Source organism: Lutra lutra, chromosome 3, assembly GCF_902655055.1.
Source record: "Lutra lutra chromosome 3, mLutLut1.2, whole genome shotgun sequence".
Lineage (NCBI taxonomy): Eukaryota > Metazoa > Chordata > Mammalia > Carnivora > Mustelidae > Lutra > Lutra lutra.
The window spans coordinates 96370906-96394191 of NC_062280.1; the positions used below are offsets into that span (position 1 = coordinate 96370906).

The window sequence follows — 23286 nt, forward strand, 5'->3', positions numbered from 1 at the left end:
ACACAGGATATAATGAGCACTTGGTATTTATATAAGACTGATGAATCACTGACCTCTACCTCTGAAACAAATAATACATTATATGTTAATTAATTGAATTTAAATTAAAAATTATAAAAAATTTTAAAAACCATTCTTAGAGGGGCACCTGGGTATTCAGTCATTAAGTGTCTACCTTCAGCTCAGGTTATAATCCCAGGGTCCTGGGATCAAGTCCCACATGGGGTTCTCTGTTCAGCAGGGAGCCTGCTTCTCTCTCTCACTGTCTCTCTGTCAAATCAATCAATCAATCAATCAATCAATCTTTAAAAAACAAAACCAAAAACCATTCTTAGCTTGTGCATCATATTTGGTTTGTGGGACACTGATGACTTCTATTTTAAGGTATAAACCTAGTAGCAAAACTGCTAAATCACAGGGTTAGGTATGCACACCTTCAACAACATAAGATGTTTAGTTTCTCTGTTTGTTTTCTGCATAAAGGCTTTATACCTATTTTGTTGGAATTACTTTCAGGCATTTACTTTTTAAAAAGCCTTTAAAAATTAAATTAAAAAAAAAAATCATTTTTGGGGCTCCTGGGTGGCTTAGTTGGTTAAGCATCTGCCTTCAGCTGAGGTCATGATCTCAGTATTCTGGGATGGACCCCTGCATCGGGCTCCCTGCTCAGCAGGGAGTCTGTTTCTCCCTCTGCCCCTCCCTCCTCTCCCCACTAGGGCTCTTTCTGTCTCTCAAATAAATAGTATCTTTTTTTTTGTTTTAAAGATTTTATTTATTATTTATTTGACAGACAGAGATCACAAGTAGGCAAAGAGGCAGGCAGAGAGAGAGAGAGGAGGAAGCAGGCTTGCCGCTGAGCAGAGAGCCCAATGCAGGGCTTGATCCCAGGACCCTGGGATCACGACCTGAGCTGAAGGCAGAGGCTGAGCCACCCAGGTGCCCCTCAAATAAATAATATCTTTAAAAAAATTCATCTTCAAAATGATTCTGTAAAAGGTTTTAAGATCAATTATTGTGGGTCTAGTTTTATGTCTCTGTTAAATGCTCTGCAGTATTTATGTCTCCTTAAAAATACTCAATTTTAAAGATTTCTTAGTTTTGCAGCTTTTTCCTTCATTTTCTTTTCTTTTTATATTTTTTGTTAAAGATTTATTTATTTGAGAGAGAAAGTGTGTGAACGGGGCGGGGCGGGCAGGCAGAGGGAGAGGGAGAAAGAGAATCTCCAGCAGACTGCTTGCTGAGTGCAGGGCCCCATTTGGGGCTCGAACTCACAGTTCTGAGATCATGACCTGAGCTGAAATCAAGAACTGAACACTCAATTGAGTGTTGGTTTTAAATAAAGCTAGTCTTTGCTCAAACTTTAAGAAAAGGAGACCAAGATCATTTTTTTTTACAACTTTGTGGAGATATAAATTATAGAAAATAAATTCTGCACAATGTGTATTATTTGATGAGTTCTGACATACATATATACCATAAAACTGTCACTAACTCCCAAAACTGCCTTCTGCCCCATTGCAGTATCTCCCTCTTTCCTCCCCTACCAACTCCCCCTTAACCATACCCTGACCAAACATTGATCCGCTTTTTGTCACCAAAGAAATTAGGTTGCATTTTCTAGAGTTTTATATAAATGGAATCATATATATACCTTTGTCTGGCTTTTCTTCATTCAGGATAATTATGAGATTCATTCATCATGTTGTTGTATATATGAATAGTTCATTCTTTTATTTGCTAAGTAATATGCCACTAATGAATATAACACAAACTGCTTATCCATTCAGGTGTTGCTGGACATTTGGGCTGGTTCTAGTTTTCATTTCTCTTGGTTACCTAGAAGTGGAATAGTTGGTCACAGAGCAGGTGTAAGTTTAAGATTTTAAACAACTGTTTGCCAACGTGTGTTTTTGTTTTGACTGAGGTTTGAGAATTCTTAATATATTCTCCAGAAGTTTGATTTTTTGAGCCAGTATACTGCTTGATTTTTAATTTTTATTCTTTTGTACAGGGTCAGTTTCCATCAGATATAGTTTTCTTTCTACCTGAAAAACTTCTTTTAACATTTCTTGCAGTGCAGGTCAGCTGGTTATTAATTCTGTTTTTGTACATTTGGAATAGATTTCATTTCACCTTTGTTTCTGAAAAACATTTACTATACAAAATCCCAGATTTTTTCTTTCACTGCTTGAAATAAAGATGTTGTGGCACTGTCTTCCAGACAGTTTTGTTTGTTCCTGATTATATAATGTCTTTTTTTCTCTCACTGCTTTTATGATTTTCTCTTTACCACTTTTCTAGAAGTTTTTTCCTTCAGGCTTCTTTTGCTTGGAGACTGTTGGACTTTTTGAAACTGGGCTTATAATTTTCATCAAATTAAAAAAACTTTATTACTTATTCAAATATTTTTTTATCCCTTCTCTTCTCTCTTTTGAGGATGCCAATTACATATGTATTTATTAGGCCCCTTGAAGAGCACTGATGCTCTATTAATTTTTTCTCCTGTCTTTTTTCTCTCTCTGAATTTTATATTTATATTGTTTCACAATCAATTGCAATTAACTGTTTTTTTTCTTTTAAATTTTATTTTTTATAAACATATAATATATTTTTATCCCCAGGGGTACAGGTCTGTGAATCGCCAGGTTTAAATTTTTTTTTAAATTTTTTTTTAAGATTTTATTTATTTATTTGACAGAGATCACAAGTAGGCAGAGAGGCAGGCAGAGAGAGAGAGAGGAGGAAGCAGGCTCCCCGCTGAGCAGAGAGCCCGATGTGGGGCTCGATCCCAGGACCCTGGAACCATGACCTGAGCCGAAGGCAGAGGCTTTCACCCACTGAGCCACCCAGGCGCCCTGAATCGCCAGGTTTACACACTTCACAGCACTCACCATCAATTAACTGTTTTTTCTCCTCATTATTGCCTTAGTTTCCTATTTCTTTCCATACTTGGTAATTTCTGATTGGATGGCAGATATTATAAATTTAAATCTTGATGAGTGTTGGATATTCTTGTATTTCTTAACAGTATTTTTGAGCTTTGTTCTGGGTCACAGTTATCTAGAAACAAATTAATCCTTTTGAGTTCTCTTCTTTAGGCATGACGAGAACAGCCTTTAATCCAGGGCTAATGTTCCCCCACTACTGAGATCATGTCTTTTTACGCCCCCTACTCAATGCCACATATATTATGAGGTTTTGACACTCTGGCTGTTAGGACTATAAATCAGTCCTGTCCTTGGGTGAGTTCCAAGGATTAACCTGTTCCTGGTCCTGTATGGTTTTTGCACATACAAGTACCAGGCAGAAATCAACTAGACTTAAAAGGGTCCCTCTGTAGATCTCCAGAGCTTTTTCTTGGCAGCTTCTCCTCAGCACTCTGCCCTGTAAGGTCCAGCCATCTTGGCTTCCTTGCATTCCTAACCTCATCTCCTTAATTTAGAGAGAGGCTCTTCTTGGGGACCTCTCCCTGAGTGGTGGCCGGGAAACTCTCTCAAGGCAGCAAGCTGGGGGTACTGATGACTCATTTTATGTTGTTCTCTCAGGGTTTACACTCCTTCGCTGTCTAAAGAAAGCTTGTTTCATATATTTCTCTGGCTTTTAAGTTAAGGGAGGAGGATAAATCTAGTCCCTAACACTCCATCTGGGCTAGAAACGGAAGACAAGAGGATGTAGATTTTTAAGATCCTTTCAGCAACTTGCCAAATACTATTCCCAAACCAGTAAGTAAAATACAAAGTTAGCATATTCCCAAGCCAAAGGAATTATTCAAAAAATAAAAATACATGGGATATGTCAGAGGGGCACTCCAAGACAAACCTCTTCTGCCTCCTAAACTTGGCTTATCTCAGGGGACTGCATGTTATCTAGGTTACCTATGGCCTGGAGAAATACCAAATAAAATGGAAAGCCATTCAAAATCTTGGGCTGTGCAGAATGTCACTGTGGATATTTAGAAATAATTTGGAAAAACTTAAAATGTACATGGTGAAGAAAGTGGTAAAAATCTAATGATTCAAAAAGTAGGCAGGGAAGACTAAGAGATTTTCTTTTCCCCTAATGTTTAAAAAATATACTTTTTAATCTGCATTTTTCCTTTATATCTTTTGAAAAACTAGTATCTATTTTTGAATAAATACCCGGGATCCTTCATAAACAAGTGGGTTCTCCAAGCCACTACATACTGTCTGGAAGGTTGCAAATGACCTCTTCTTCTTACATCCAATGTCTTTTCCTCTTAATGGTTTTCATGCTCCCCAGCAACACCTGACTGTTAATCTTTGAAATCTCCTTGTATATTGGCTTCTCCTTCCCTCTTTTCCTTTGTGATCAGCCTTCATTTCAGACCATTTCTTATTGGTCTTTTTTGCTGGCTACTAGTCATCTACTATAGGTACTGGCCAACTATGGCCACTGGGCCAATTATGACCCAATGTCTGCTTATGACTAGCCCACATGCCAAGAATGGTTTTTACTGATAAACATCTGCGAATAATTTGATGACAGAGAACACTCACTTTGAGCACCAATTAAATGAAATGTTATCTCCCTACCTTAAGTAATTCTATTTTCATTAGTAGGTCTGTATTTAAAAAACTGTGCTCAATTATTGCTATGTTTTGAATTTTGTCAATAAAATTTCTTTAGAAATTTATTTATTGATTTAAAATATTTATTAGAAAGAGAGAGAGAGCATGCAAGCATGTGAACAGGGAGAGGGAGACAGGCAGATTCCCTGCTAAGTGGGAAGCCTGACAAGGGGCTTGATCTCAGGACCTTGAGATCATGACCTGAGCCAAAATCAAGTGTAGGATGCTCAACCTACTGAACTACCCAGGTGCCCCTGGAAATCTACTTTCTCTTTCATTACACAAATTTCTAAAATAGTATCCACAATTTCATATTCTTGGCTTTAAAACCTAAAGTATTTCCTTTCTAGCCTGTTACAGAAAGTCTGTTGACCCTACATCTAGTAAGTATTTTTAAGTAAACAATATCCAAATAATAATTACACTAATCTCCAACCCTAGCATTCTATTGTTGCTAGTGAAACATTTTCCACCAAGATATTTGAATTTTTTCTTTAATCCTTTTTTTTAAGGATTTTTATTTATTTATTTGACAGGCAGAGATCACAAGTAGGCAGAGAGAGAGGAAGGGAAGAAGGCTCCCTGCTGAGCAGAGAGCCTGATGTGGGGCTCGATCCCAGGACCCTGGGATCGTGACCTGAGCCGAAGCCAGAGGCTTTAACCCACTGAGCCACCCAGGCGCCCCTAATCCTCACTTATAATATCACCAAATATTTGTATCTTCTTTCAAAGGGTCACCTAAATGTATCCCCTTCCTACTGCGACCACCACAAGCACGGATCTTGCTACTTGATGCTTGTGGTCTCTGCTCAATTCAAATGTGTCTTTGTGATTGCTACTGAACCAATAAAAAAACCCCAAACAAACAAAAACACGTTATCACATCATTTCATGCTTCAGAAACCACATTTTTTGCTATTATTAGACATCTAAAACAAATTCCTTAGCCTAACCTCTTACAAGCTGGTTTCTCTCCATCCTAACCTAAAAGGAAAAATTCAAATATTCTGTGGAAAGATGTTCAAAAGTAACATTTAATGAACAAAGCAAGCTGCAGAATAAATCATTTCTATAAATAAATATACATATGCAAAAAATTTCACAGTAGCAACAAAAATATTCCTAATCTCTCTATCTTAAAAACAAAACAATGATGTTCTTTTTCCAAACCACAGCTATTTTACATATCTACTTAAAAGTAGTAGAAGTATTAGAAAGGTACATACCAAAGTCTAAATTGTGATTATTTTGGTGAACAGTAATTGCTTTGCACAAAAGGCAATGGATAAGGCAGAATTTAAAAAATTCTAATCTATTTATTTTTATGTGGTTTAATATTTTTTAATTTTTTTTTAAAAGATTTTTATTGGGGTGCCTGGGTGGCTCAGTGGGTTAAAGCCTCTGCCTTTGGCTCAGGTCATGATCCCGGGGTCCTGGGATCGAGCCCCGCATCGGGCTCTCTGCTCAGCGGGGAACCTGCTTCCTCCTCTCTCTCTCTGCCTGCTTCTCTGCCTACTTGTGATCTCTGTCTGTCAAATAAATAAATAAAATCTTAAAAAAAAAAAGATTTGACAATAAATAAATAAAATCTTAAAAAAAAAAGATTTGACAATAAATAAATAAAATCTTTAAAAAAAAAAGATTTGACAGACAGAGATCACAAGTAGGCAGAGAGGCAGGCAGAGAGAGAGAGGAAGGGAAGCAGGCTCCCCGCTGAGCAGATAGCCCGATGTGGGGCTCGATCCCAGGACCCCGGGATCATGACCTGAGATGAAGGCAGAGGCTTTAACCCACTGAGCCAGCCAGGTGCCCCTATGTGGTTTAATTTTTAAACCAGAGCTGATGAATAATACAATTAAAAATACAGAAAATACAATGTTTAAAACATTTAATTCCTAATAAAGTTTACATATTATGTGTGCACTGAGAAATGACTTGAGAAGTGCACCAAAAATTTTTTAAAAAAGATTTTATTTATTTATTTGAGAGAGCAAGCACACGAAGGCATGGTGTGGGCAGAAGGAGAAAAGCAGTCTCCTCACTGAGCAGGGAGCCCAATGCAGGGCTCCATCCTAGGACCCAGAGGTTCTGACCCAAGATGAAGGCAGACACTCAACCAACTGAGCCACCCAGGTGCTCCCACATCAAAATTATTTAATTACACAGTAATTATTTCTGTGTAGTGAGACTGTAGTCGATTTCCTTTTTTACACTTTGTAATTCTTCTATATTTTCAAATTCTCTACAATGACTATGTATCATATATCATGAGAAATAGGGAAAAGACTGTTTTAAAGACAAAATACAAATGTAGGAGAAATATTTTCTGTTGTTGACAGATACCCACTGAGTGAATGAGGGAGGGCCACAAGTATGGTCAGTTTACTTATGTATAAAATGATGAGATTTTTACATGAAAGGTGTCACCATTCCCTGCAATTCTTTAAATACCTATTAAATACTATTATTTTAATCTAAAATATTATGACTTTCAGTCATCTTGGTGAATTCATAAAAAATGAAATAGCTATAGCACCTTCTTTCCTTCCTATTTAACATCATTTTCGTCAGTAAAAATTTACTAATGAATTTGCTGATAAATTCATGCCTACAAAAATAGTAAGATTTTATATTCAGTGAAGAGAAAATGAATGTTATGGAAAGGCAATGTTTTAGCTCCAAAAGTCATTTTCTTTTTTTATTTTTTAAAGATTTTATTTATTTATTTGATAGACAGAGATGACAAGTATGCAGAGAGGCAGGCAGAGAGAGAGGGGGGAAGCAGGCTCACTGCTGAGCAGAGAGCCTGATGCGGAGCTCGATCCCAGGACCCTGAGATCATGACCTGAGCCAAAGGTAGAGGCTTAACCCACTGAGCTACCCAGGCGCCCCTAAAAGTCATTTTCTTATTACATTTTATTTCTCTAGGCTAGGTGTTAACTTCCTTGTTAATAACAACAAAAGCAAAACTTCACCAAAAGATATGGGTCAGACTGATACTTTGTTATTGACAATTATTTTAAAGGATGGCTGAGGCAAATGAAGAAATTAAAATGCAAAACCAGAAGTTTAGAAGAAATAAAATGAATTCAAGACAGGTTCCAGAAGTAGGACAAAGGGGATACCATACGAATAGTAGAATATAAAAATGGGGAAAAACATACTGTGGGGAGGAAAAAGGGAAAAGACTTAAAAGTAGGTTTTCTTTTTCATTATTTCATAAAGATACTGTGAAGCATTTTTTAGCAAGTTCTGAAAAATAGAGGTTACAGTCTCTTCAAAGTTTCTCTCCGTGTATGCTAGCCCTTTGAGATGACAGATCAAAAACAAAGGTATATATTCTCCTTTTTAGTTTCAAGATAAAAATGAGAAATGAAAGGTAAAGCAGGAGGAAAAAACCCACCAAAAAGGAGGGCATTCTGAAGATTTATCCAACTAGCTTGCCACTTTTGAAGACACTGTAGGAATGGAGTTAATTTTCTCTCTATACCAAAAACTGAAGAGAAATCCCACGATTAGTTGTAAAACTAGTTTCTCTGACCACTATATGGCTTGCTTGGCTTGCTGAAGTGGCAAGACCTGTAAGGTGTATCAGGCTATGCCAAAACTTCACAGTATACATAACAACACAATCTAATCTAAACACAAAGTCTCCTCAGTGATAACTCAAAGGCTGAGCTGAAAGCAAAAATAGTAATTCAAATTCTATTTTTCTGCATAAGGAGCCGCTGCAAAAAAAAAAAAAAAGAAAAAAAAAGAAAAAAAAAGAGAGAGAGAGAGGTTGCTAAGCAACTCAAGCTAAGGAAGACATTTTTCAAAACAAAGTCTCAATGTTTTTGCAGAAGTCTTACCTCTTCTTATAATCTGGTAATGGAATGAAGCTCATTACAGTCCATTTAGTAAAAATATAAAGAATGTCTGGATGAGGACCCTGTGAGCTCAGACTTTAATATCACTTTGCATCTAAAACTGAGTATACTTGTTGGTATGGGGTAATTTACACAGTTTTAATCTTCAAATATTGGGTCTTGGATGAAAGTTTGCAAATAAACAGTGACAGACATAACTTTCTTGCAAATGTGTAAAATATTACTGAGTTGTGGTACACACAGCTCAAGTCTATGGATAGAGAGGAGAAGGGCTGGTTAGGTGCAGGTGAATGGGTCTTAACTCTTGTTGCCTGAATAATCACCTAGAGGGCTTCAAAAAATAATTATGTTCAGGCTTAAGATCATCAGGCCCATGCCAGGGAAAGGGTAATGTGGAGAACTAGGGGTTATGACCAGTATTTTTAAAGAGCCCTATAAGTGATTCTAGGACGTGATAAGATTAGGAATCATTGGTAGATATGTTAACAAGGTAGGGTGCTAGACATCAGGGTCAAAGAGTTTATGCCTTCAGGTTAAATTCTATGGTTAACCTTTTCCATGTTTCATAGTCTATATGTAAAATAAAAACAAACACACATTCTTCTCAGAGAACACTCTGAGGACAAGCTTCTAGGCAAGTAAAACGTTCACACAAGAAAAAACTTTGGAAGAAAGGTTTTATCTGCATTTATAAGCTTTTTGTAATAGAAACACCATTTTAGAGGAAATGAAACTGAAGGTGAAGAAATGTTGACCACGTAGGGCTCAAATGATAATATGGTTATATACCATTTGGTTAGCAAAATGCTTAATATCTATATATACTTTGTTAATACTCTCAAATTATCTTTTCCTTTTTTTTTTCTTTTAAAGATTTTATTTATTTGAGAGACAGAGAGCTTGCATGAGCAGTGGGGAGGGACAGAGGGAGAGGGAGAAACAGACTCTGAGGTGGGGCTCTATCCCAGGACTCTGGGATCATGATGTGAACCCCAGGCAGACACTAATTAACTGAGCCACTCAAGTGCCCCAAATTATCTCTTCTTTATATGCATTTTGTATGAATTTCTTTTTCCTGTGTATAAATTTAACTTTCCATAAAAAACTATAGTTCCCTAAGGACAAGGATTATGTCCTATCTTTCTTCCATTATCTAAATATATTTTATAGTCTTTACTTGACCATCATGCTTTACTAAGATTAAGTAGGCTTTAGCAGTAGTAATGATTAAAACTCAGTAACAATACGAATTCTATATTACTACTGCATTTTGCATGCTTTATGGTGTCTAACATTGTATTAGGCTTAAGATTCAGTTGGTTCTTGTTACTCCTGACAATTATGTTGTGAAAGTCATACGAACACTGAATTAGCAAATACCGGGCCATTGTCTCTGCAGGAAATACAGGGTTAGGTTACTGAGAGTCTCTGGTCACAATATCCTTGTCAACTGTTCAATACATAACCTGTTTTTTTTTTTTTTTTTTTTTTAAAGATTTTATTTATTTATTTGACAGAGAGATCACAAGCAGGCAGAGAGGCAGGCAGAGAGAGGAGGAAGCAGGCTCCCTGCTGAGCAGAGAGCCCGATGCGGGGCTCGATCCCAGGACTCTGAGATCATGACCTGAGCCGAAGGCAGCGGCTTAACCCACTGAGCCACCCAGGCGCCCCAATACATAACCTGTTTTTATGTGTATTTCGGTTTAAAGACATTTTATTTAAAATAGCTTTCTTACAATAACTAATTACATGCAATATTTCTTTATAATGAAACATTTGAGAAGGCTTTAACATTTTCCTGACCCAGAGTTATCTGACCATAAATCTCTTTGGCGTTTGGCCTCAAAACAATGCTGTCACTATGCTTTTTTTATTGGTTGTCATCCCAGAAATCCAAAAATTATTCTGCTTTTCCATCCTTTCCATAGCTTGATCGCACACTTTAGATGTTACTTTAGCATTTTCTGGAGTGATTTCACCTACAGATTGGTGAATTTCTTTTTCCTTTTTCTGAATATGCCACATTGTTGATTCTTTAACATTGATCTGATGGCCAACAATATAATTAATGCCAGAACATACATATTTCCTCCATCAGACACATCACATAACCTTCTTCTGATTAGGAAGACTAGAACTTCAGTACTATGCTTGGAGGCAATTTTAAGCAGCAAAATCACCAAATAATAGCACAAAAATGCCAAAACTGTGACACTAGGCTGAAAAGAATATTTACAGTATGAGAACTAAAGTAAGGAGGAAGAGGGTCAACCTGTTTGACCTCAGCTGAGAATGTGTTCATTGGGTGACTGAAATTTTTCACTGTTCTGTGCATATCCACAATGGCTGAAAAAGCCTATAAATATCCACTTTGGAATTACAAATAAATTATAGGGAACATGAAAATTTGCAAATACAAATCCACAGTGTGATCCACTTCACATATTTCTCTTTATGTGAGTTACTCTGAAGAGAGAATATATTTTTTCTTTCCTCAGCTTAATGTTTTGGCAAAAATACAGGTTTCAAATTCAGTGAAGTAAACAGAGACAAATTTATTAAAATCTACAAAATGTAGTGTCCTTTAAGAAGTCTTGGCTTAGCATACTAGAAAAGAAAAAATACGTAAATTCTGTTCACACAGAAAACACAATACACAAAACAAACATTTTACTATATTTAGTCTACATGGGAATAGCACTCAAAAATACTGTTTTAAGGACAGACTAATGATATTCTATGGTTTCTTCCAGCTTTCTTACTGCTTTTCGGGAAAGTGCACAGCCACCACGATAATGGGGAAGAGAGCTTGGAACCAGGTAAGCAGTAAAAGCATGGAACTATTAAAATAATTCACACACACACACAAAAAATTCACAAATTCCTCAATCTTTTTTTTTAAATCAATCTTTTTTCAAAGTAGAGCACTCCAACATCTGACTCACAGTGTTTCTTTTAAAAACTTAGTTCTGGTAACTGCATTGCAGATTTAAAGCACTTATACTGACAATAATGACAATGAAAGATCCTAAGTTTAGAAAGTAAATGAAAATATCTCCAAAATGCTTCAAATTTCTATAGGGGCACAATGTAATTACCAAAGCTCAGGATTATGGCTCTGAATCAGCAATAAAAAGTTTAACTATTTTTATTGTCCTCTACTTAAGAACCCAGGCAAGTATATATACTAGAATAATTTCCACACACAAAGTCCTACACATGTAATTCCTCACACCAGTCCTATGAGGTGCTCATATTTTACAAAGGAGAAAACCAAAGTGCAAAAAGACTAAGTTGCCTAAAGTCACAAAGGCTTCTTGAAGTCAGGTTTTGTTTGATTCCAAATCTCATCTTCTTTCTAACCATATCATGCCCCCCCATCAATGACTAAAGGCACAAGATTCAGTTATTTAAAAAAAGCAGCTAAGTTAGACCATCTCATAACCTGATATCAAAGCCGTTAGATTCCATGATGAAGAACCTCAAGGAATAACGCATACATTTGGGATCTTGAGAAAATGGCAGAGGTTACAAGCACAGTGTCGTAAAATAAACATACAAATGAAGTTACAGGAAAAAAATCTGTATCATTTGTAGATACAAATTAAATTCTCTCATCATATTTCAAACGTGATATGGTTGTGTATTTAAAAAACCCAAACTATAGACATTTCATATTTTAAATTATTTATAAATTCCATTTTGTGTCTGTGTTAATCAATCTTAATTGTGTCTCTATACCCATTATCCATGTTGGCATATGATTAGGTACAAGGAGGAAAGTGAGGAAGGATATAATCCAGGAGAGAAACATGGGTTACCCAGCATGTACATATATGTGAATAATTTCATTGAAAGGGTTGGGGGAGAGAAGGAAGTTAGAACAATAGAAAACTGCTTGTGTGACATGATTTCATTTACGCAAAATTATGTTTGTGAAGAAACGAAGAAAAAAGCCACACATAAAACAAGAATGTCTTAGACTAAATTTTACTAATCTGATATTCACAATACACTATTAAAGAAAAAAATGCAAGATAATGTCTATTTCATTAGAATCTACCACCTAATTTCAATATACATGTATTTTATATGTGTATATGTTTGTTTGGTCAGGAGACTAATGTGACAGAATGCACACACTAGCATGGGAACACTGTTTGCTGGAGGTGAGCACAGAGTGGGGCATGATGATCAACTTTGTTTTTACACATCTTTGTACTGACTATTTAACTTGTGTCAACAAACATAATTTATTTTGTAGTAAAAAAAATTAATGAAAAATTTTAAAAGTACATAAAGGTTACAGAAACAAAATATTATTAAGGCCAGTAATTATATATAAACAAGAATGAATAATGTATCTGTATTAATCCATATTTGTAAATTGGCCTTTACCATTAATCAAGTAAGTTTATTCAGTATGCATTTACCAAGTTTCTATCCTGGGTTGGGCCCTGCTCTAGATGCTAGAATATTCAGACAAATCTCTGCTCTGCATGTAAACACAGTGGAATATGTATGATTAAATATAATTTACACAAGCTAGTAAATCTAGATTTATGAAGGAATGGTCTCTACAGTACTGGCCCTTGCACAGTAATGATCTGGTTAATAAGTGCCAAGAGTTGATTTTTAAGTCAGAAATCTGAAATATTATGGCAATTTGCTTATTAAATATTGCCCAGAATCAGAAACAAAATTTTCTGTAAAGAATGCTGTTATATTTTGAAAAATAACATTAGTTACAAATGTTTTTCACCCAAAGGTATCCTTAATTAATTCTGTATGACTTGTATTCCTATCTAATAACTAACAAAAAAGGTACCAGAATACAAGACTGACAGGATACACATTCTTGCTTTATGTGCAACTCATTCCATTTCTCACATTGGTAATCCCTAGTTAGAAGAGATTAATGCTAGTTTGTTACACAGTAATAATCACTACCATCAAGTAATAGCTAGCTTATTCAAATTTCTTTGATTCTCTTAGGTTATAGCCCTAACCTGTGAGTAATTCCCAAAACTTTTTCTCAAGATTCAAGCTGGAGAGGAATATCACCTCTCTTTTAATTGCTGGGCTTCCAAGCTATTCCTCTGGCCAAGGCTAGCTCAGCAAATTTTTGTTTTCTTGCAGAAGCAGTCCCAGGAACTAAAAGTTGGTATGGTTCTTTTCAAAGTGTAGTTATTAGCATCTACTTGACAGCTTTTATTTTTTTAATTTTTATTTAGTTTTTAAAAAAGATTTTCTTTATTTGTCAGAGAAAGAGAGAGCAAAGGCAGAGGAACAGCTGGCAGAGGCAGAAGCAGCTCCCTGCTGAGCAAGGAGCCTGATGTGGGACTCAATCCCAGGGCCCTAGGATCATGACCTGAGCCGAAGGCAGACACTAACCAAATGAGCCACCCAAGTGTCCCTACTTGAGACAGTTTTTAGTGCCTGCTGTCATATTTAAAGTTGAACGTGGGGGACAGGACAAAGCTGTGTTCTCACCTCTACACGCACTCCTGGGGTCACCTTTCTTGCAAATAAAGGAGACAAGATTGCTTCTGTTTCAAGGTATTGATAAATATAAAAAACACGGGGAAATTTAAAGTCTAAGTCATTTTATATAGGTCCTTTAAGGCTTGATCTTCCTTCAAGAAAGCCCCTCTACCCAGCATGTAGGTCTACACAAGTTAACTTATAAAAACAGGTGTTTTTTTATCTTGAACAAGTCACTGTATTAATACCAACTTCCCTTAGCCTCTGTTCTACACTGGAATGATTTCTTTGGTAATTTTCTCTCAGATAAAAGGTTATACTTTAGTTCAAAAAGCAGATAACCCATCCACTTTCAAACCATCCATTTCACCTGTTTCAGCACAGAATTCTGCTTCTGATAGCTCTGAACCTGAATTGGCAATACAAATCCCAAATTTACAGAAATCGGGAAAAGAGGCTCAGATTGGGAGTATCTTCTTATTTAGAAATTTTAAACTTCAACAAAACAAATGGGAAATTTGACACAGTACACATTTCTATTTTCATTGTGTAGTTCCTCTACCGCTAAAGAGCTGGGGCTCATTAGAATATAAAACCCCAAAGTTGCCTATGCTTTACAACTAACTCACTGTTTAAAAAGCCTGCACCTCTTCAATCTGTGACAACCACAGAGGCGGAAGTATGTGAGTCGTGTGTGCCTGTGACAACAAATAAAATGAGAACCAAGACTGAGGAAATATGTGAGTTCTTGTGTGTGTGTGTGTGTGTCTGTTTGATAGCAAACAAGAGCCAAGTTTCCATTCTCCCAAGTAGATTCAATGAAGCGCGTCTGTCAATCCCTTTCTCACCCCTAAATACCATTATCTGTAACCATAACCAGTGACAACCTCTTATGAGCAATTAGAACACAGGTTCTACTTCTTAAAAAGAGCACTGCAGTCCCTCTGGCGACCTCACAGGGATGTCATGAAACTAATGAAAGACTGTAGTACTTTTCTTTCTTTTTCCTTCCCTTGCTCCTTTTTTTTTTTTTTTTTTGAAGATTTTATTTATTTGACAGAGAGAGAGAGAGAACAAAGAGAAAGTGAGGGGGAGCAGACTCCCTACTGAGCAGAGAGCCCAAGGTGGGGCTGGATCCCAGAACGCTGAGATCATGACCTGAGCTGAAGGCAGATGCTGAACTGACTGAGCCCCTGTAATACTTTCTGAATAATGGACTAAAGTTATCCAATTCAAAGGACGATTACTCTGTATCACATTCAGCTTTTCAGAAGAGCTTTTGCTCCTTCAATTTGAAGTAGCTAAAGTAGTAGCTTCATGACTTGCTTTTATATAGAGCTACTACTATCTTTGCTTCTCCTAAATGCCCCCCACACCTGCCTTCCTCTTAATGATGGAAAATGAGCTATCTAGAGCCTGAAAATTTTCAGAAAGAAATTCTGTTGCTGAGGTTATATACAAGAAGTACCTTCTTCCCCAACTCCTACAAAAGTTTTAAATAGTAAATGCTCCAACTCCAGGGCCTATGGCCAACTACTATTCCATCTGGCTAAAAGAAGAATGGCCTACTTTCAGGTACCTGAGAGAAGATGTGACCCTCCTTTAGGTTACATATGAAATGTTTGGCTTATCTTGATTTTGTTAGAAAAACTATGAGAAAAGGAGACTGTATCCCACTTTCTCAATTCTATATTATACTAATGATTTCAGGTCATGCTCCTTAGTCAATTTTAAAATTAGTAACAGATCATAATCCTGATAAACAATTAGCAGCTATAGGATTAGGTTTCTTAGTTGTACTCACCTTAAATTATTTTGTTGGCCAGGTGGAATGACACTATAGTAAACTGGCATTCCTGTTGTGGGCATAGATCCTTGATTAGACTGATTAGGGAACATAACAGGCTGTTGATAAGTCTGATGGGCAATTCCTTGAGAACTTTGAGGCAGTGAAACCTAAAATTGAAAGACAATTTAAAGGGAAAAAGGTTCTTCAAAACCTTGCAAATGATAATGTCTCTTGCCTCCAAAAACATTTCCAGTATCAACATTTAGAAATAAGCTAAAGTGCCAATAGTCATGATAAGTTAGCCACAGTACCACCACTTTATTTCTGTTCTTTTCAGCCGGCTTTAGCTTTTGGCTAGCATTTAGCAACTGAACAGTAGGCAAGATGCATTAGATTATAAAAATAAAATGTGACTAACATCTTTAAGTAAAAGTTGTTTTAAAAAAGAAATGGTTTCCAAATAAGCATGATCTTTTGACGTGGATGAGTAGATAATACAGTACATCTCAGATAGAGCTAAACAAAACTCAGGTAGGGCAGCATACACTGGATCAGAAAGACTGTGAGTTTTGGAGCTTAAAATATCTAGATGTGATATTGGCTTTATCCTTTAGCTATCTATGAAACATTAGGCAAATGACTTAACTATTTTGAGGTCCAACAGCTCTTTATGTGAAAAAATGAGATGCTATCCCCATCTAATGGGAGGCATTATCTCTACTGTAATCTCTGCTTGCAGGATCTTGCAGAAGAGACATCTGGTGAACAGCGGATCTTTCAGTTCTGTTTTCTATATTATCTACATAGAACCCGCATGAACAGAATGGATTTTTCAGGTCTCTGGTTTCTAAAATAGAAACCACAGACACAATGGACTCTTCTGTTGTTGTTTTTTCTGTTGTAATGGGTTCTTAATTTATAAATGGGCCACAACATTACAGGTGGATTATAGTGATTTTGCTAAGTAAGGCCAATACAAAAGCTTCTGATGGTTATGATGATGATGATGTTAGCAATTGTAGTAGCAATAACAGATGATACTGATGATAATGCAAATTAACATTACTAAGTATTTATTTATCACCATGCGTCAGGTTCTGTTCTAATAACTTTATGCATGTTATAATATTAAGTCTTCCTAATAACTATAAGAAGTTACTTTTATCATCCCTATTTTATAGATGGGGAAAATTGAGGTTAAGTAACTTGTCCAAGGTTGTATAGCTAGTAAGCAGGGAAGTTAAGATTTGAAACTATACCCTCTGGCTCCAGAGCTTCAGCTCTTTAACCATTTCATTATTCTCTATACATGGCTTCCATGATTTAGAAGGTGATTAACTTCTAATAAGTCTTGTTTCTGAAATGCAAACTAGTCTTTTCAAAACACACAGTGATCCCTTAATTACTTTCAATTTGGCTCAGTTATTGTAAAGAGGACATTATTCATTTGATGTATCCAACTCTGTATAACATAATATATATCAGTCTTTTGTGCCTACTATGGGAGTGTAACATTCTAAGATTATTATTTCTGATTGTATTTAAGTTAATATATACTCAATGCAGATCCAGGGACAATGACACAGTTCAACCTAGACGATTAAGCTATAGAACAAATCTGTAACTAGTGGTAAAGAAAAACTAAAAAAGAGAGGGAACGGTGTGTGAGACATCTGGCCACCAAATACAATTTACTAAGGACAGATGATTTTTCTGACTTAGTTTTTAGACAGCATTTTATCCTTCACTCAGCCTCTCTACCAGAGGTAGCAGGAATTATAAAGCAGGCTCTAATTGCTCTACAGGGTCGCTCTTCTCATAGTCTTTTACCCAGTATGACAATTATATATAATACTTTGAGAAATGATTTATAACTTATAAAAAAAGTACACTATAGAAATTTTAATTATTGTCTTAGTTCTGCTACATTTCCAGTATCTAGCTTAAAAAAAAAAAAAAACCCTACATTAACAAGTCTGTAATTTATTTAAAAATTGTATAACTTGCACTAGACTGTGAGTCCCTAGAGGTAAAGGGCAGATCGTAGTTTCATAGTACCTGGACATCTAACAGGTGCTCAATGTACTGGGTTAGGTAGCACAACCAAGGTCCTTGACAGGAGAGATTTCCTGGCCTGGTACTGATCCTCTCTAATGTCTAGCTATGGAGAAGAAGGGAATGGGCAGTCTCATGTGCCTGGGCTCAAGCACAGAGGATAAGGAAGCATGGAGATGGGAGAGAAAACAAAGATGCAAAATCTGGTTTTATTATTCATCTTTTCTTTTTTCCTTAGTTGCTTTCTATTAGTAAGAAGCTAGAAAACTAGACAAACAGATATATATATATATATATATATTTTTTTTTTTTACTAGACATACCCTTAGAGCTCACTAGTCCCTGACAGTTCCATAGTTTACATTTAATTCCAATTTAAAATTTCTGGAATTACATGAAATATGCTAGCATCTTTACTTATATCCCTTCCCATCCCCAGGATTTCTTCTTAACCAATTTATGCCCATAATTTTCTTAAGAGATAGTTAAAGGTTTTTATTTTTCTAGAGAACTTCTAAATTTAAGTTCCTAATCTATTTATGGCTCTACTTCATAATCCCTTTAGTTATGGGTCCGTGCACTATCATCAACTTGTTTACATGTACATCTATCTTCCTAACTAGACTGTCTTTACCTTGTTGAGATGAATGAAAATGGTCTCTGATTTCTTAACATTAGGTTCAGCTATGGAAAACCATGAGGCTAATAAAACAAACTCATTTGCAAGTAATTCCAGAAAGATGAAGGAAGAATAAAACAAATTTCTGAAAATATGCCATATTATACTAGATATATTTCACTTATTCATGGAACAATAGATATTTCCACTTTAGAACTATAAATTAAAATCCACATTTTTAATACATGATATCATATACATGATATGCCATTCTTTTTTGGGACTGAGGTGAGGAAAAAGATCAGTACTGAGGTGAGGAAAAAGATCAGTTCTAGCATGGAAAACAACATTCTTCTCTATAAACACTGATTTATAGTTTGTACTCTACCTCACTCTTTTAGATACCTATCTCTACCATTATTTTCCCTCTCATTCCACTCTTCCCTCAAAAGAGACTTTATAAGAAGCTGAAGAATAGAATAAGATACTTTCTTATTATACATTTATATCATTGGAAACACAGACAATGCCAAATAAAATTTATTTGCTACTAACCAATGTGGTTAATATTGTAGCTCACATATAATTTCTTATAAAAATTACAGAAGTGAATGAATAAAGCAGTACATGAGGGTAAAACAAAGCTGCTACACTAATAAAACTCTTGAGATCATAAAGTTATGTATCACAAAAGCATTTTCTCTATATTAACACAAGAGAGGAGATGAACTGTGGCTATACATTTTATTTATTCAAAATCTCCTCCACCCAAAGATGGCAATAGTAACAACATACCTGGTATGATGGCACTGAAGGATATGGGATGACTACTCCTTGGATCTGATTTCCAATGCTGTTGGGCTGGCCACCAAGTAGGCTCTGACTCTGGGGTTGCTGAACTCCAACTAGTCCTTGGTAGTTTTGCTGGTGGTTGGGTATAACTTGATAACCTGTAATGGCACAATGAGTTAAGCCCTGCTTTGAATTTATTTTTTATCTAATAGAATGTTTTTGTGTTTTAAGCAAACACTTTTGTGTTTTGAAATGACAAAATTCTGTTAAAATAGCAAATCTTAAAAATCCTCTATCATGAGAGCTAACTTTTATTTATTTATTTATTTTTTAAAAAAGATATTTTTTATTTATTTGACAGAGAGAGAGGGGGGGGGGTCACAAGTAGACAGAGAAACAGTCAGAGAGAGAGGAGGAAGCAGGCTCCCCGCCAAGCAGAGAGCCCGACGCGGGGCTCGATCCCAGGACCCTGGGATCATGACCTGAGCCAAAGGCAGAGGCTTTAACCCACTGAGCCACCCAGGTGCCCCGAGAGCTAACTTTTAAAGGGTTTACTGTATAGGTAACTCCCAGCTATATTTTTTTCCCCACTTAAAATACATTCAAATAAAATTTGTGTACAAAGATTTCCTTTATAGTTGAGGAAATTTATATGGTCACAGACTTGGTTTATAGACAATTAGTTTCTGAGGACCAGTACTAGCTACATAATTTCTAGTACCTAGGCAAGAGGAAAATGCAGGGCTGCTTGTTAAAAATTACTGAGAATTTTGAGTTGGTAAGAGCAGAACATTAAACCAAACACAGGGCCCTGCGTTACATCAGAGGGTGCATGCCCAGGAAGCTGGCCCTTCTGAATACCAAAAACAGGAAAGAAGAGAACCACTTTTATAGAATGGTTGTCACACTAAAATAGGAATCCTTATATTAGGAATGTGTCAAGAGCACAAGGGAAATGGGGTCATTTAGCAAATTTTTAGACTACTTCCTTATTATATTACTAAGGTCACTTGCAGAGAAACAGATCATTAAAGAGATTAAGTAATTTGACTGACGTCACAAATCAGACACCTAAGGGACAACTCTTCTCTAAACTAAAGGCACTGGTAGTAATTTACTACTAAAGTATTTACTACTTAAGAGTTACTTAAGTAGTAAATTGAGAGTATAAATTTACTTTTTTAAATAAAAAGCAATTATTTATTTAAATAAAAACCCACAATGATAAGCTTTGAGTAGTGAATTAAGAATTGTATTTAAAAAAAAGAAAGAAAAGAGGAATTGTATTTTGTTTCTTGACCCTAAGAGGATTCCTTTTAGGTAAACCAATTATCTCCAAACTTATATAAATTACTAGATGTTATCAGAAATCATTTTTTTCTTTCTTAAAAGAAACCAGATAAAAATAACTAACCATCCAGCTTCAGGGTAGTTAAAAAAGTTTCTACAAAAATGAACAAAATTATAGTATTGTCTATACAAACTTTCACAACTAAATGTCAGTTAAATGATTTCTCTGGTAATACCACAAATATATCTCACTATCTTATAAATATCAGTTCATTTCTATGTTTATTAATCCCCAAAGCAACAGAAATGGCAAAGGTCGCATCTCAGGTATTTGATTATAGACAACAGCATCACTGTAGCTGCCTTGAAGTCTCAATGATTCTGCTCAATGACTAAATAATTTAATAAAGTCTAGGATCAACCTTCTCTAAAGATAGAAATACAAAGCATAGTTGTTAACTAAAGAACATATTAACACCAACAAAATAAAAATCCAGTTATAGTGAACTATTATTTAACAGTGAAGGGTTTTGTAAAATTATGCTATCTCTATGGCAATAGTGCATTATGGCCATGTTACAAATGACAAATCGAACTTAGTACAAAAAATTTAAATTCTAATCTTAGTCAGTAATGAAGTGATTGATAATATGCTATTTCCTCAACTTTTCTGTGAATGAATTTTCTATAATACTTAAACTTGTAGGCAGAGAAAGGACCAGGAGAAGCTCATTTCTTGCCCTTTAGTCTTAACAATTAACAGTCAGCCCTCTTTTCAGTTTATCAAATCACATGTACTTCAAATTCATGCTCTAAATTCCAAACACCATGAAAACACACATTGACACATTTCCACTCCTAGGAACATAAAGAGCAGGAATGGAAATGGGACGTGAAGATACAACCTTTTCTTATGTTGGAAATACTACCTCAGAACATACACACAGAGAAGAATAAACTGCAGTGTCAGAATTTGGGCTCAGCTCTTTATAGATTGGAAAAGTAAATTACAATGGTCTTGTGAGAATATAGTTCACTACAATTGAAAAAGAAAAATGTAGAAACCTGGCAGAATTCACTGTAACATAACCTGACTTAAAATACCTTGACTTATGCAGTCACATCCCCCCAAGGAACTTCAACTATTTCTCATACTACCCTTGTGGTTTATTCAAAGTACTTTTAAAGTTATAGCTTACCTTTGCAATATAACTTTGAAAAAAAAAAGTCAATGCATGGCAAATGTGGCTCTGATCTCCTTTACTTAAATTTACTAATTTTTGGAGATTCACATTGGAGCCTTGGAGCATTGGAGAATTTTTCATAAAAATTCTCTCTTATGAAAAAAAGTTTGACAGAAAACTTGCAATAAATAGTTATAGATTCCATGTCACAGGATACTACATTATGGAATTTGCACCAGTAAATTTCCAATGGTATTTTAGATTTCCTAATGCAACCAAATCCCAATCAATATCCATGTCACAGTATTATCTCCACATAAACATCATGTACATTTTCAAAACATGACAACATAACATGAAATCTAAAATATCTGACTCTAGCACCTCACCATTTGTAACAGATGGCAGTATGTTGTAAACCCGGGGTGTGACTGGTGGATGATATAAAGATAAGTAAGGTCCCTATCTTTGAATTAGGTATGCTTAGCCCTGACACCATATTAGAACAGCAGTATAAATAGGACTTAGGAAAACAGGAGGGAGAAATTAACCCTGACAGAGGTAGACATTTGAGCTTGGACTTAAAAAAAAAATGATAGAAAAAAAGTATAAAATGGATAATACCTGTGGGGAAGAGTATAAGAGTTGTGGGAACACAAAGTTCTAGATATGAAAGACTTGGAAAATAGAACAATGACTAAATATTAGTACTTCATTCAAAAGTAGCATAAATACACTGGTAGCATATTCCCAAAATAATAGTGGAGCTATTAAAAACAAGAATGTCAAACACTTTAAAAGAAAATATATTTCCTAAGAAGCTCATATTAATCTTCACATAATTTTGTTCATTTCCTTATTTCCAGATGTTTTAAAAGCTATAGGTAACCCTCCTAAGTGATTTTTGTTGCATTATACCCTACAAGCAGACGAACAGAGATGGGAGGCACTCCAAAGTGACTCCTGCCTTGGGGAGAGGGGAAGATAACCATACAAAGTAGTTCCAATGCAGTCCCAGCAGATGGAATGGGGGCAGACATCTGATCTGCCAGTCACACCCACCAACAAAAAACTCTCAGGGGCAACACAAGAAGAGAGCTCTGCAGTTTGGGATCACTGCAGCCATGCCAGACAAAATGGGGGCAGGGATCTAGTCTGACTGCTGGCCCCACCTACCTACAAAAGCCTCTCAGGGGACCCTGCAGGTCGGTGCTATTGTAGCCACAGTGAACTGGATGAGGGCAGGCATCTGATCTGATTGGTGAGAATGCCCGCAGTGGCCCTAATCTTGGCCCTAAATAGCACAGGGACTAAATCCTGCCCACAGCATGCAAGGTGGGCCATTGCAGCTAAGAGAAATGAAGATAAATGTGGCTCAGATACAACAGCAGAGAACATGCAACCCATGAAGGAGACACCCTGAAGAACCTGGTTCAGGTAAACAGGAGACACTGTGCTACAGGGCACTGCCCTTCTTCATAAGGCTACTACTTTCAAGATCAGTAGACATAGCTCACCTTCCTAATACATAGAAACAAACACAGAGTTATACAAAATGAGGAGAATAAAATATGTCCCAAATTAAAGAACAGGACAAAATCGCAAAAAAAGAGAT

The 23286-nt window shown here is 36.0% G+C and overlaps 1 protein-coding gene across 1 annotated transcript in view; it reads right to left on the reverse strand.

Moving 5' to 3' along the window:
• Positions 1–23286, reverse strand: part of R3HDM1 (R3H domain containing 1) — a 206095-nt gene that overhangs the window by 34297 nt on the left and 148512 nt on the right. Inside the window, 2 exon segments of the mRNA XM_047722506.1 lie at positions 15747–15898; positions 19201–19355. Of these exon segments, the coding sequence (XP_047578462.1) occupies positions 15747–15898; positions 19201–19355 (307 nt within the window).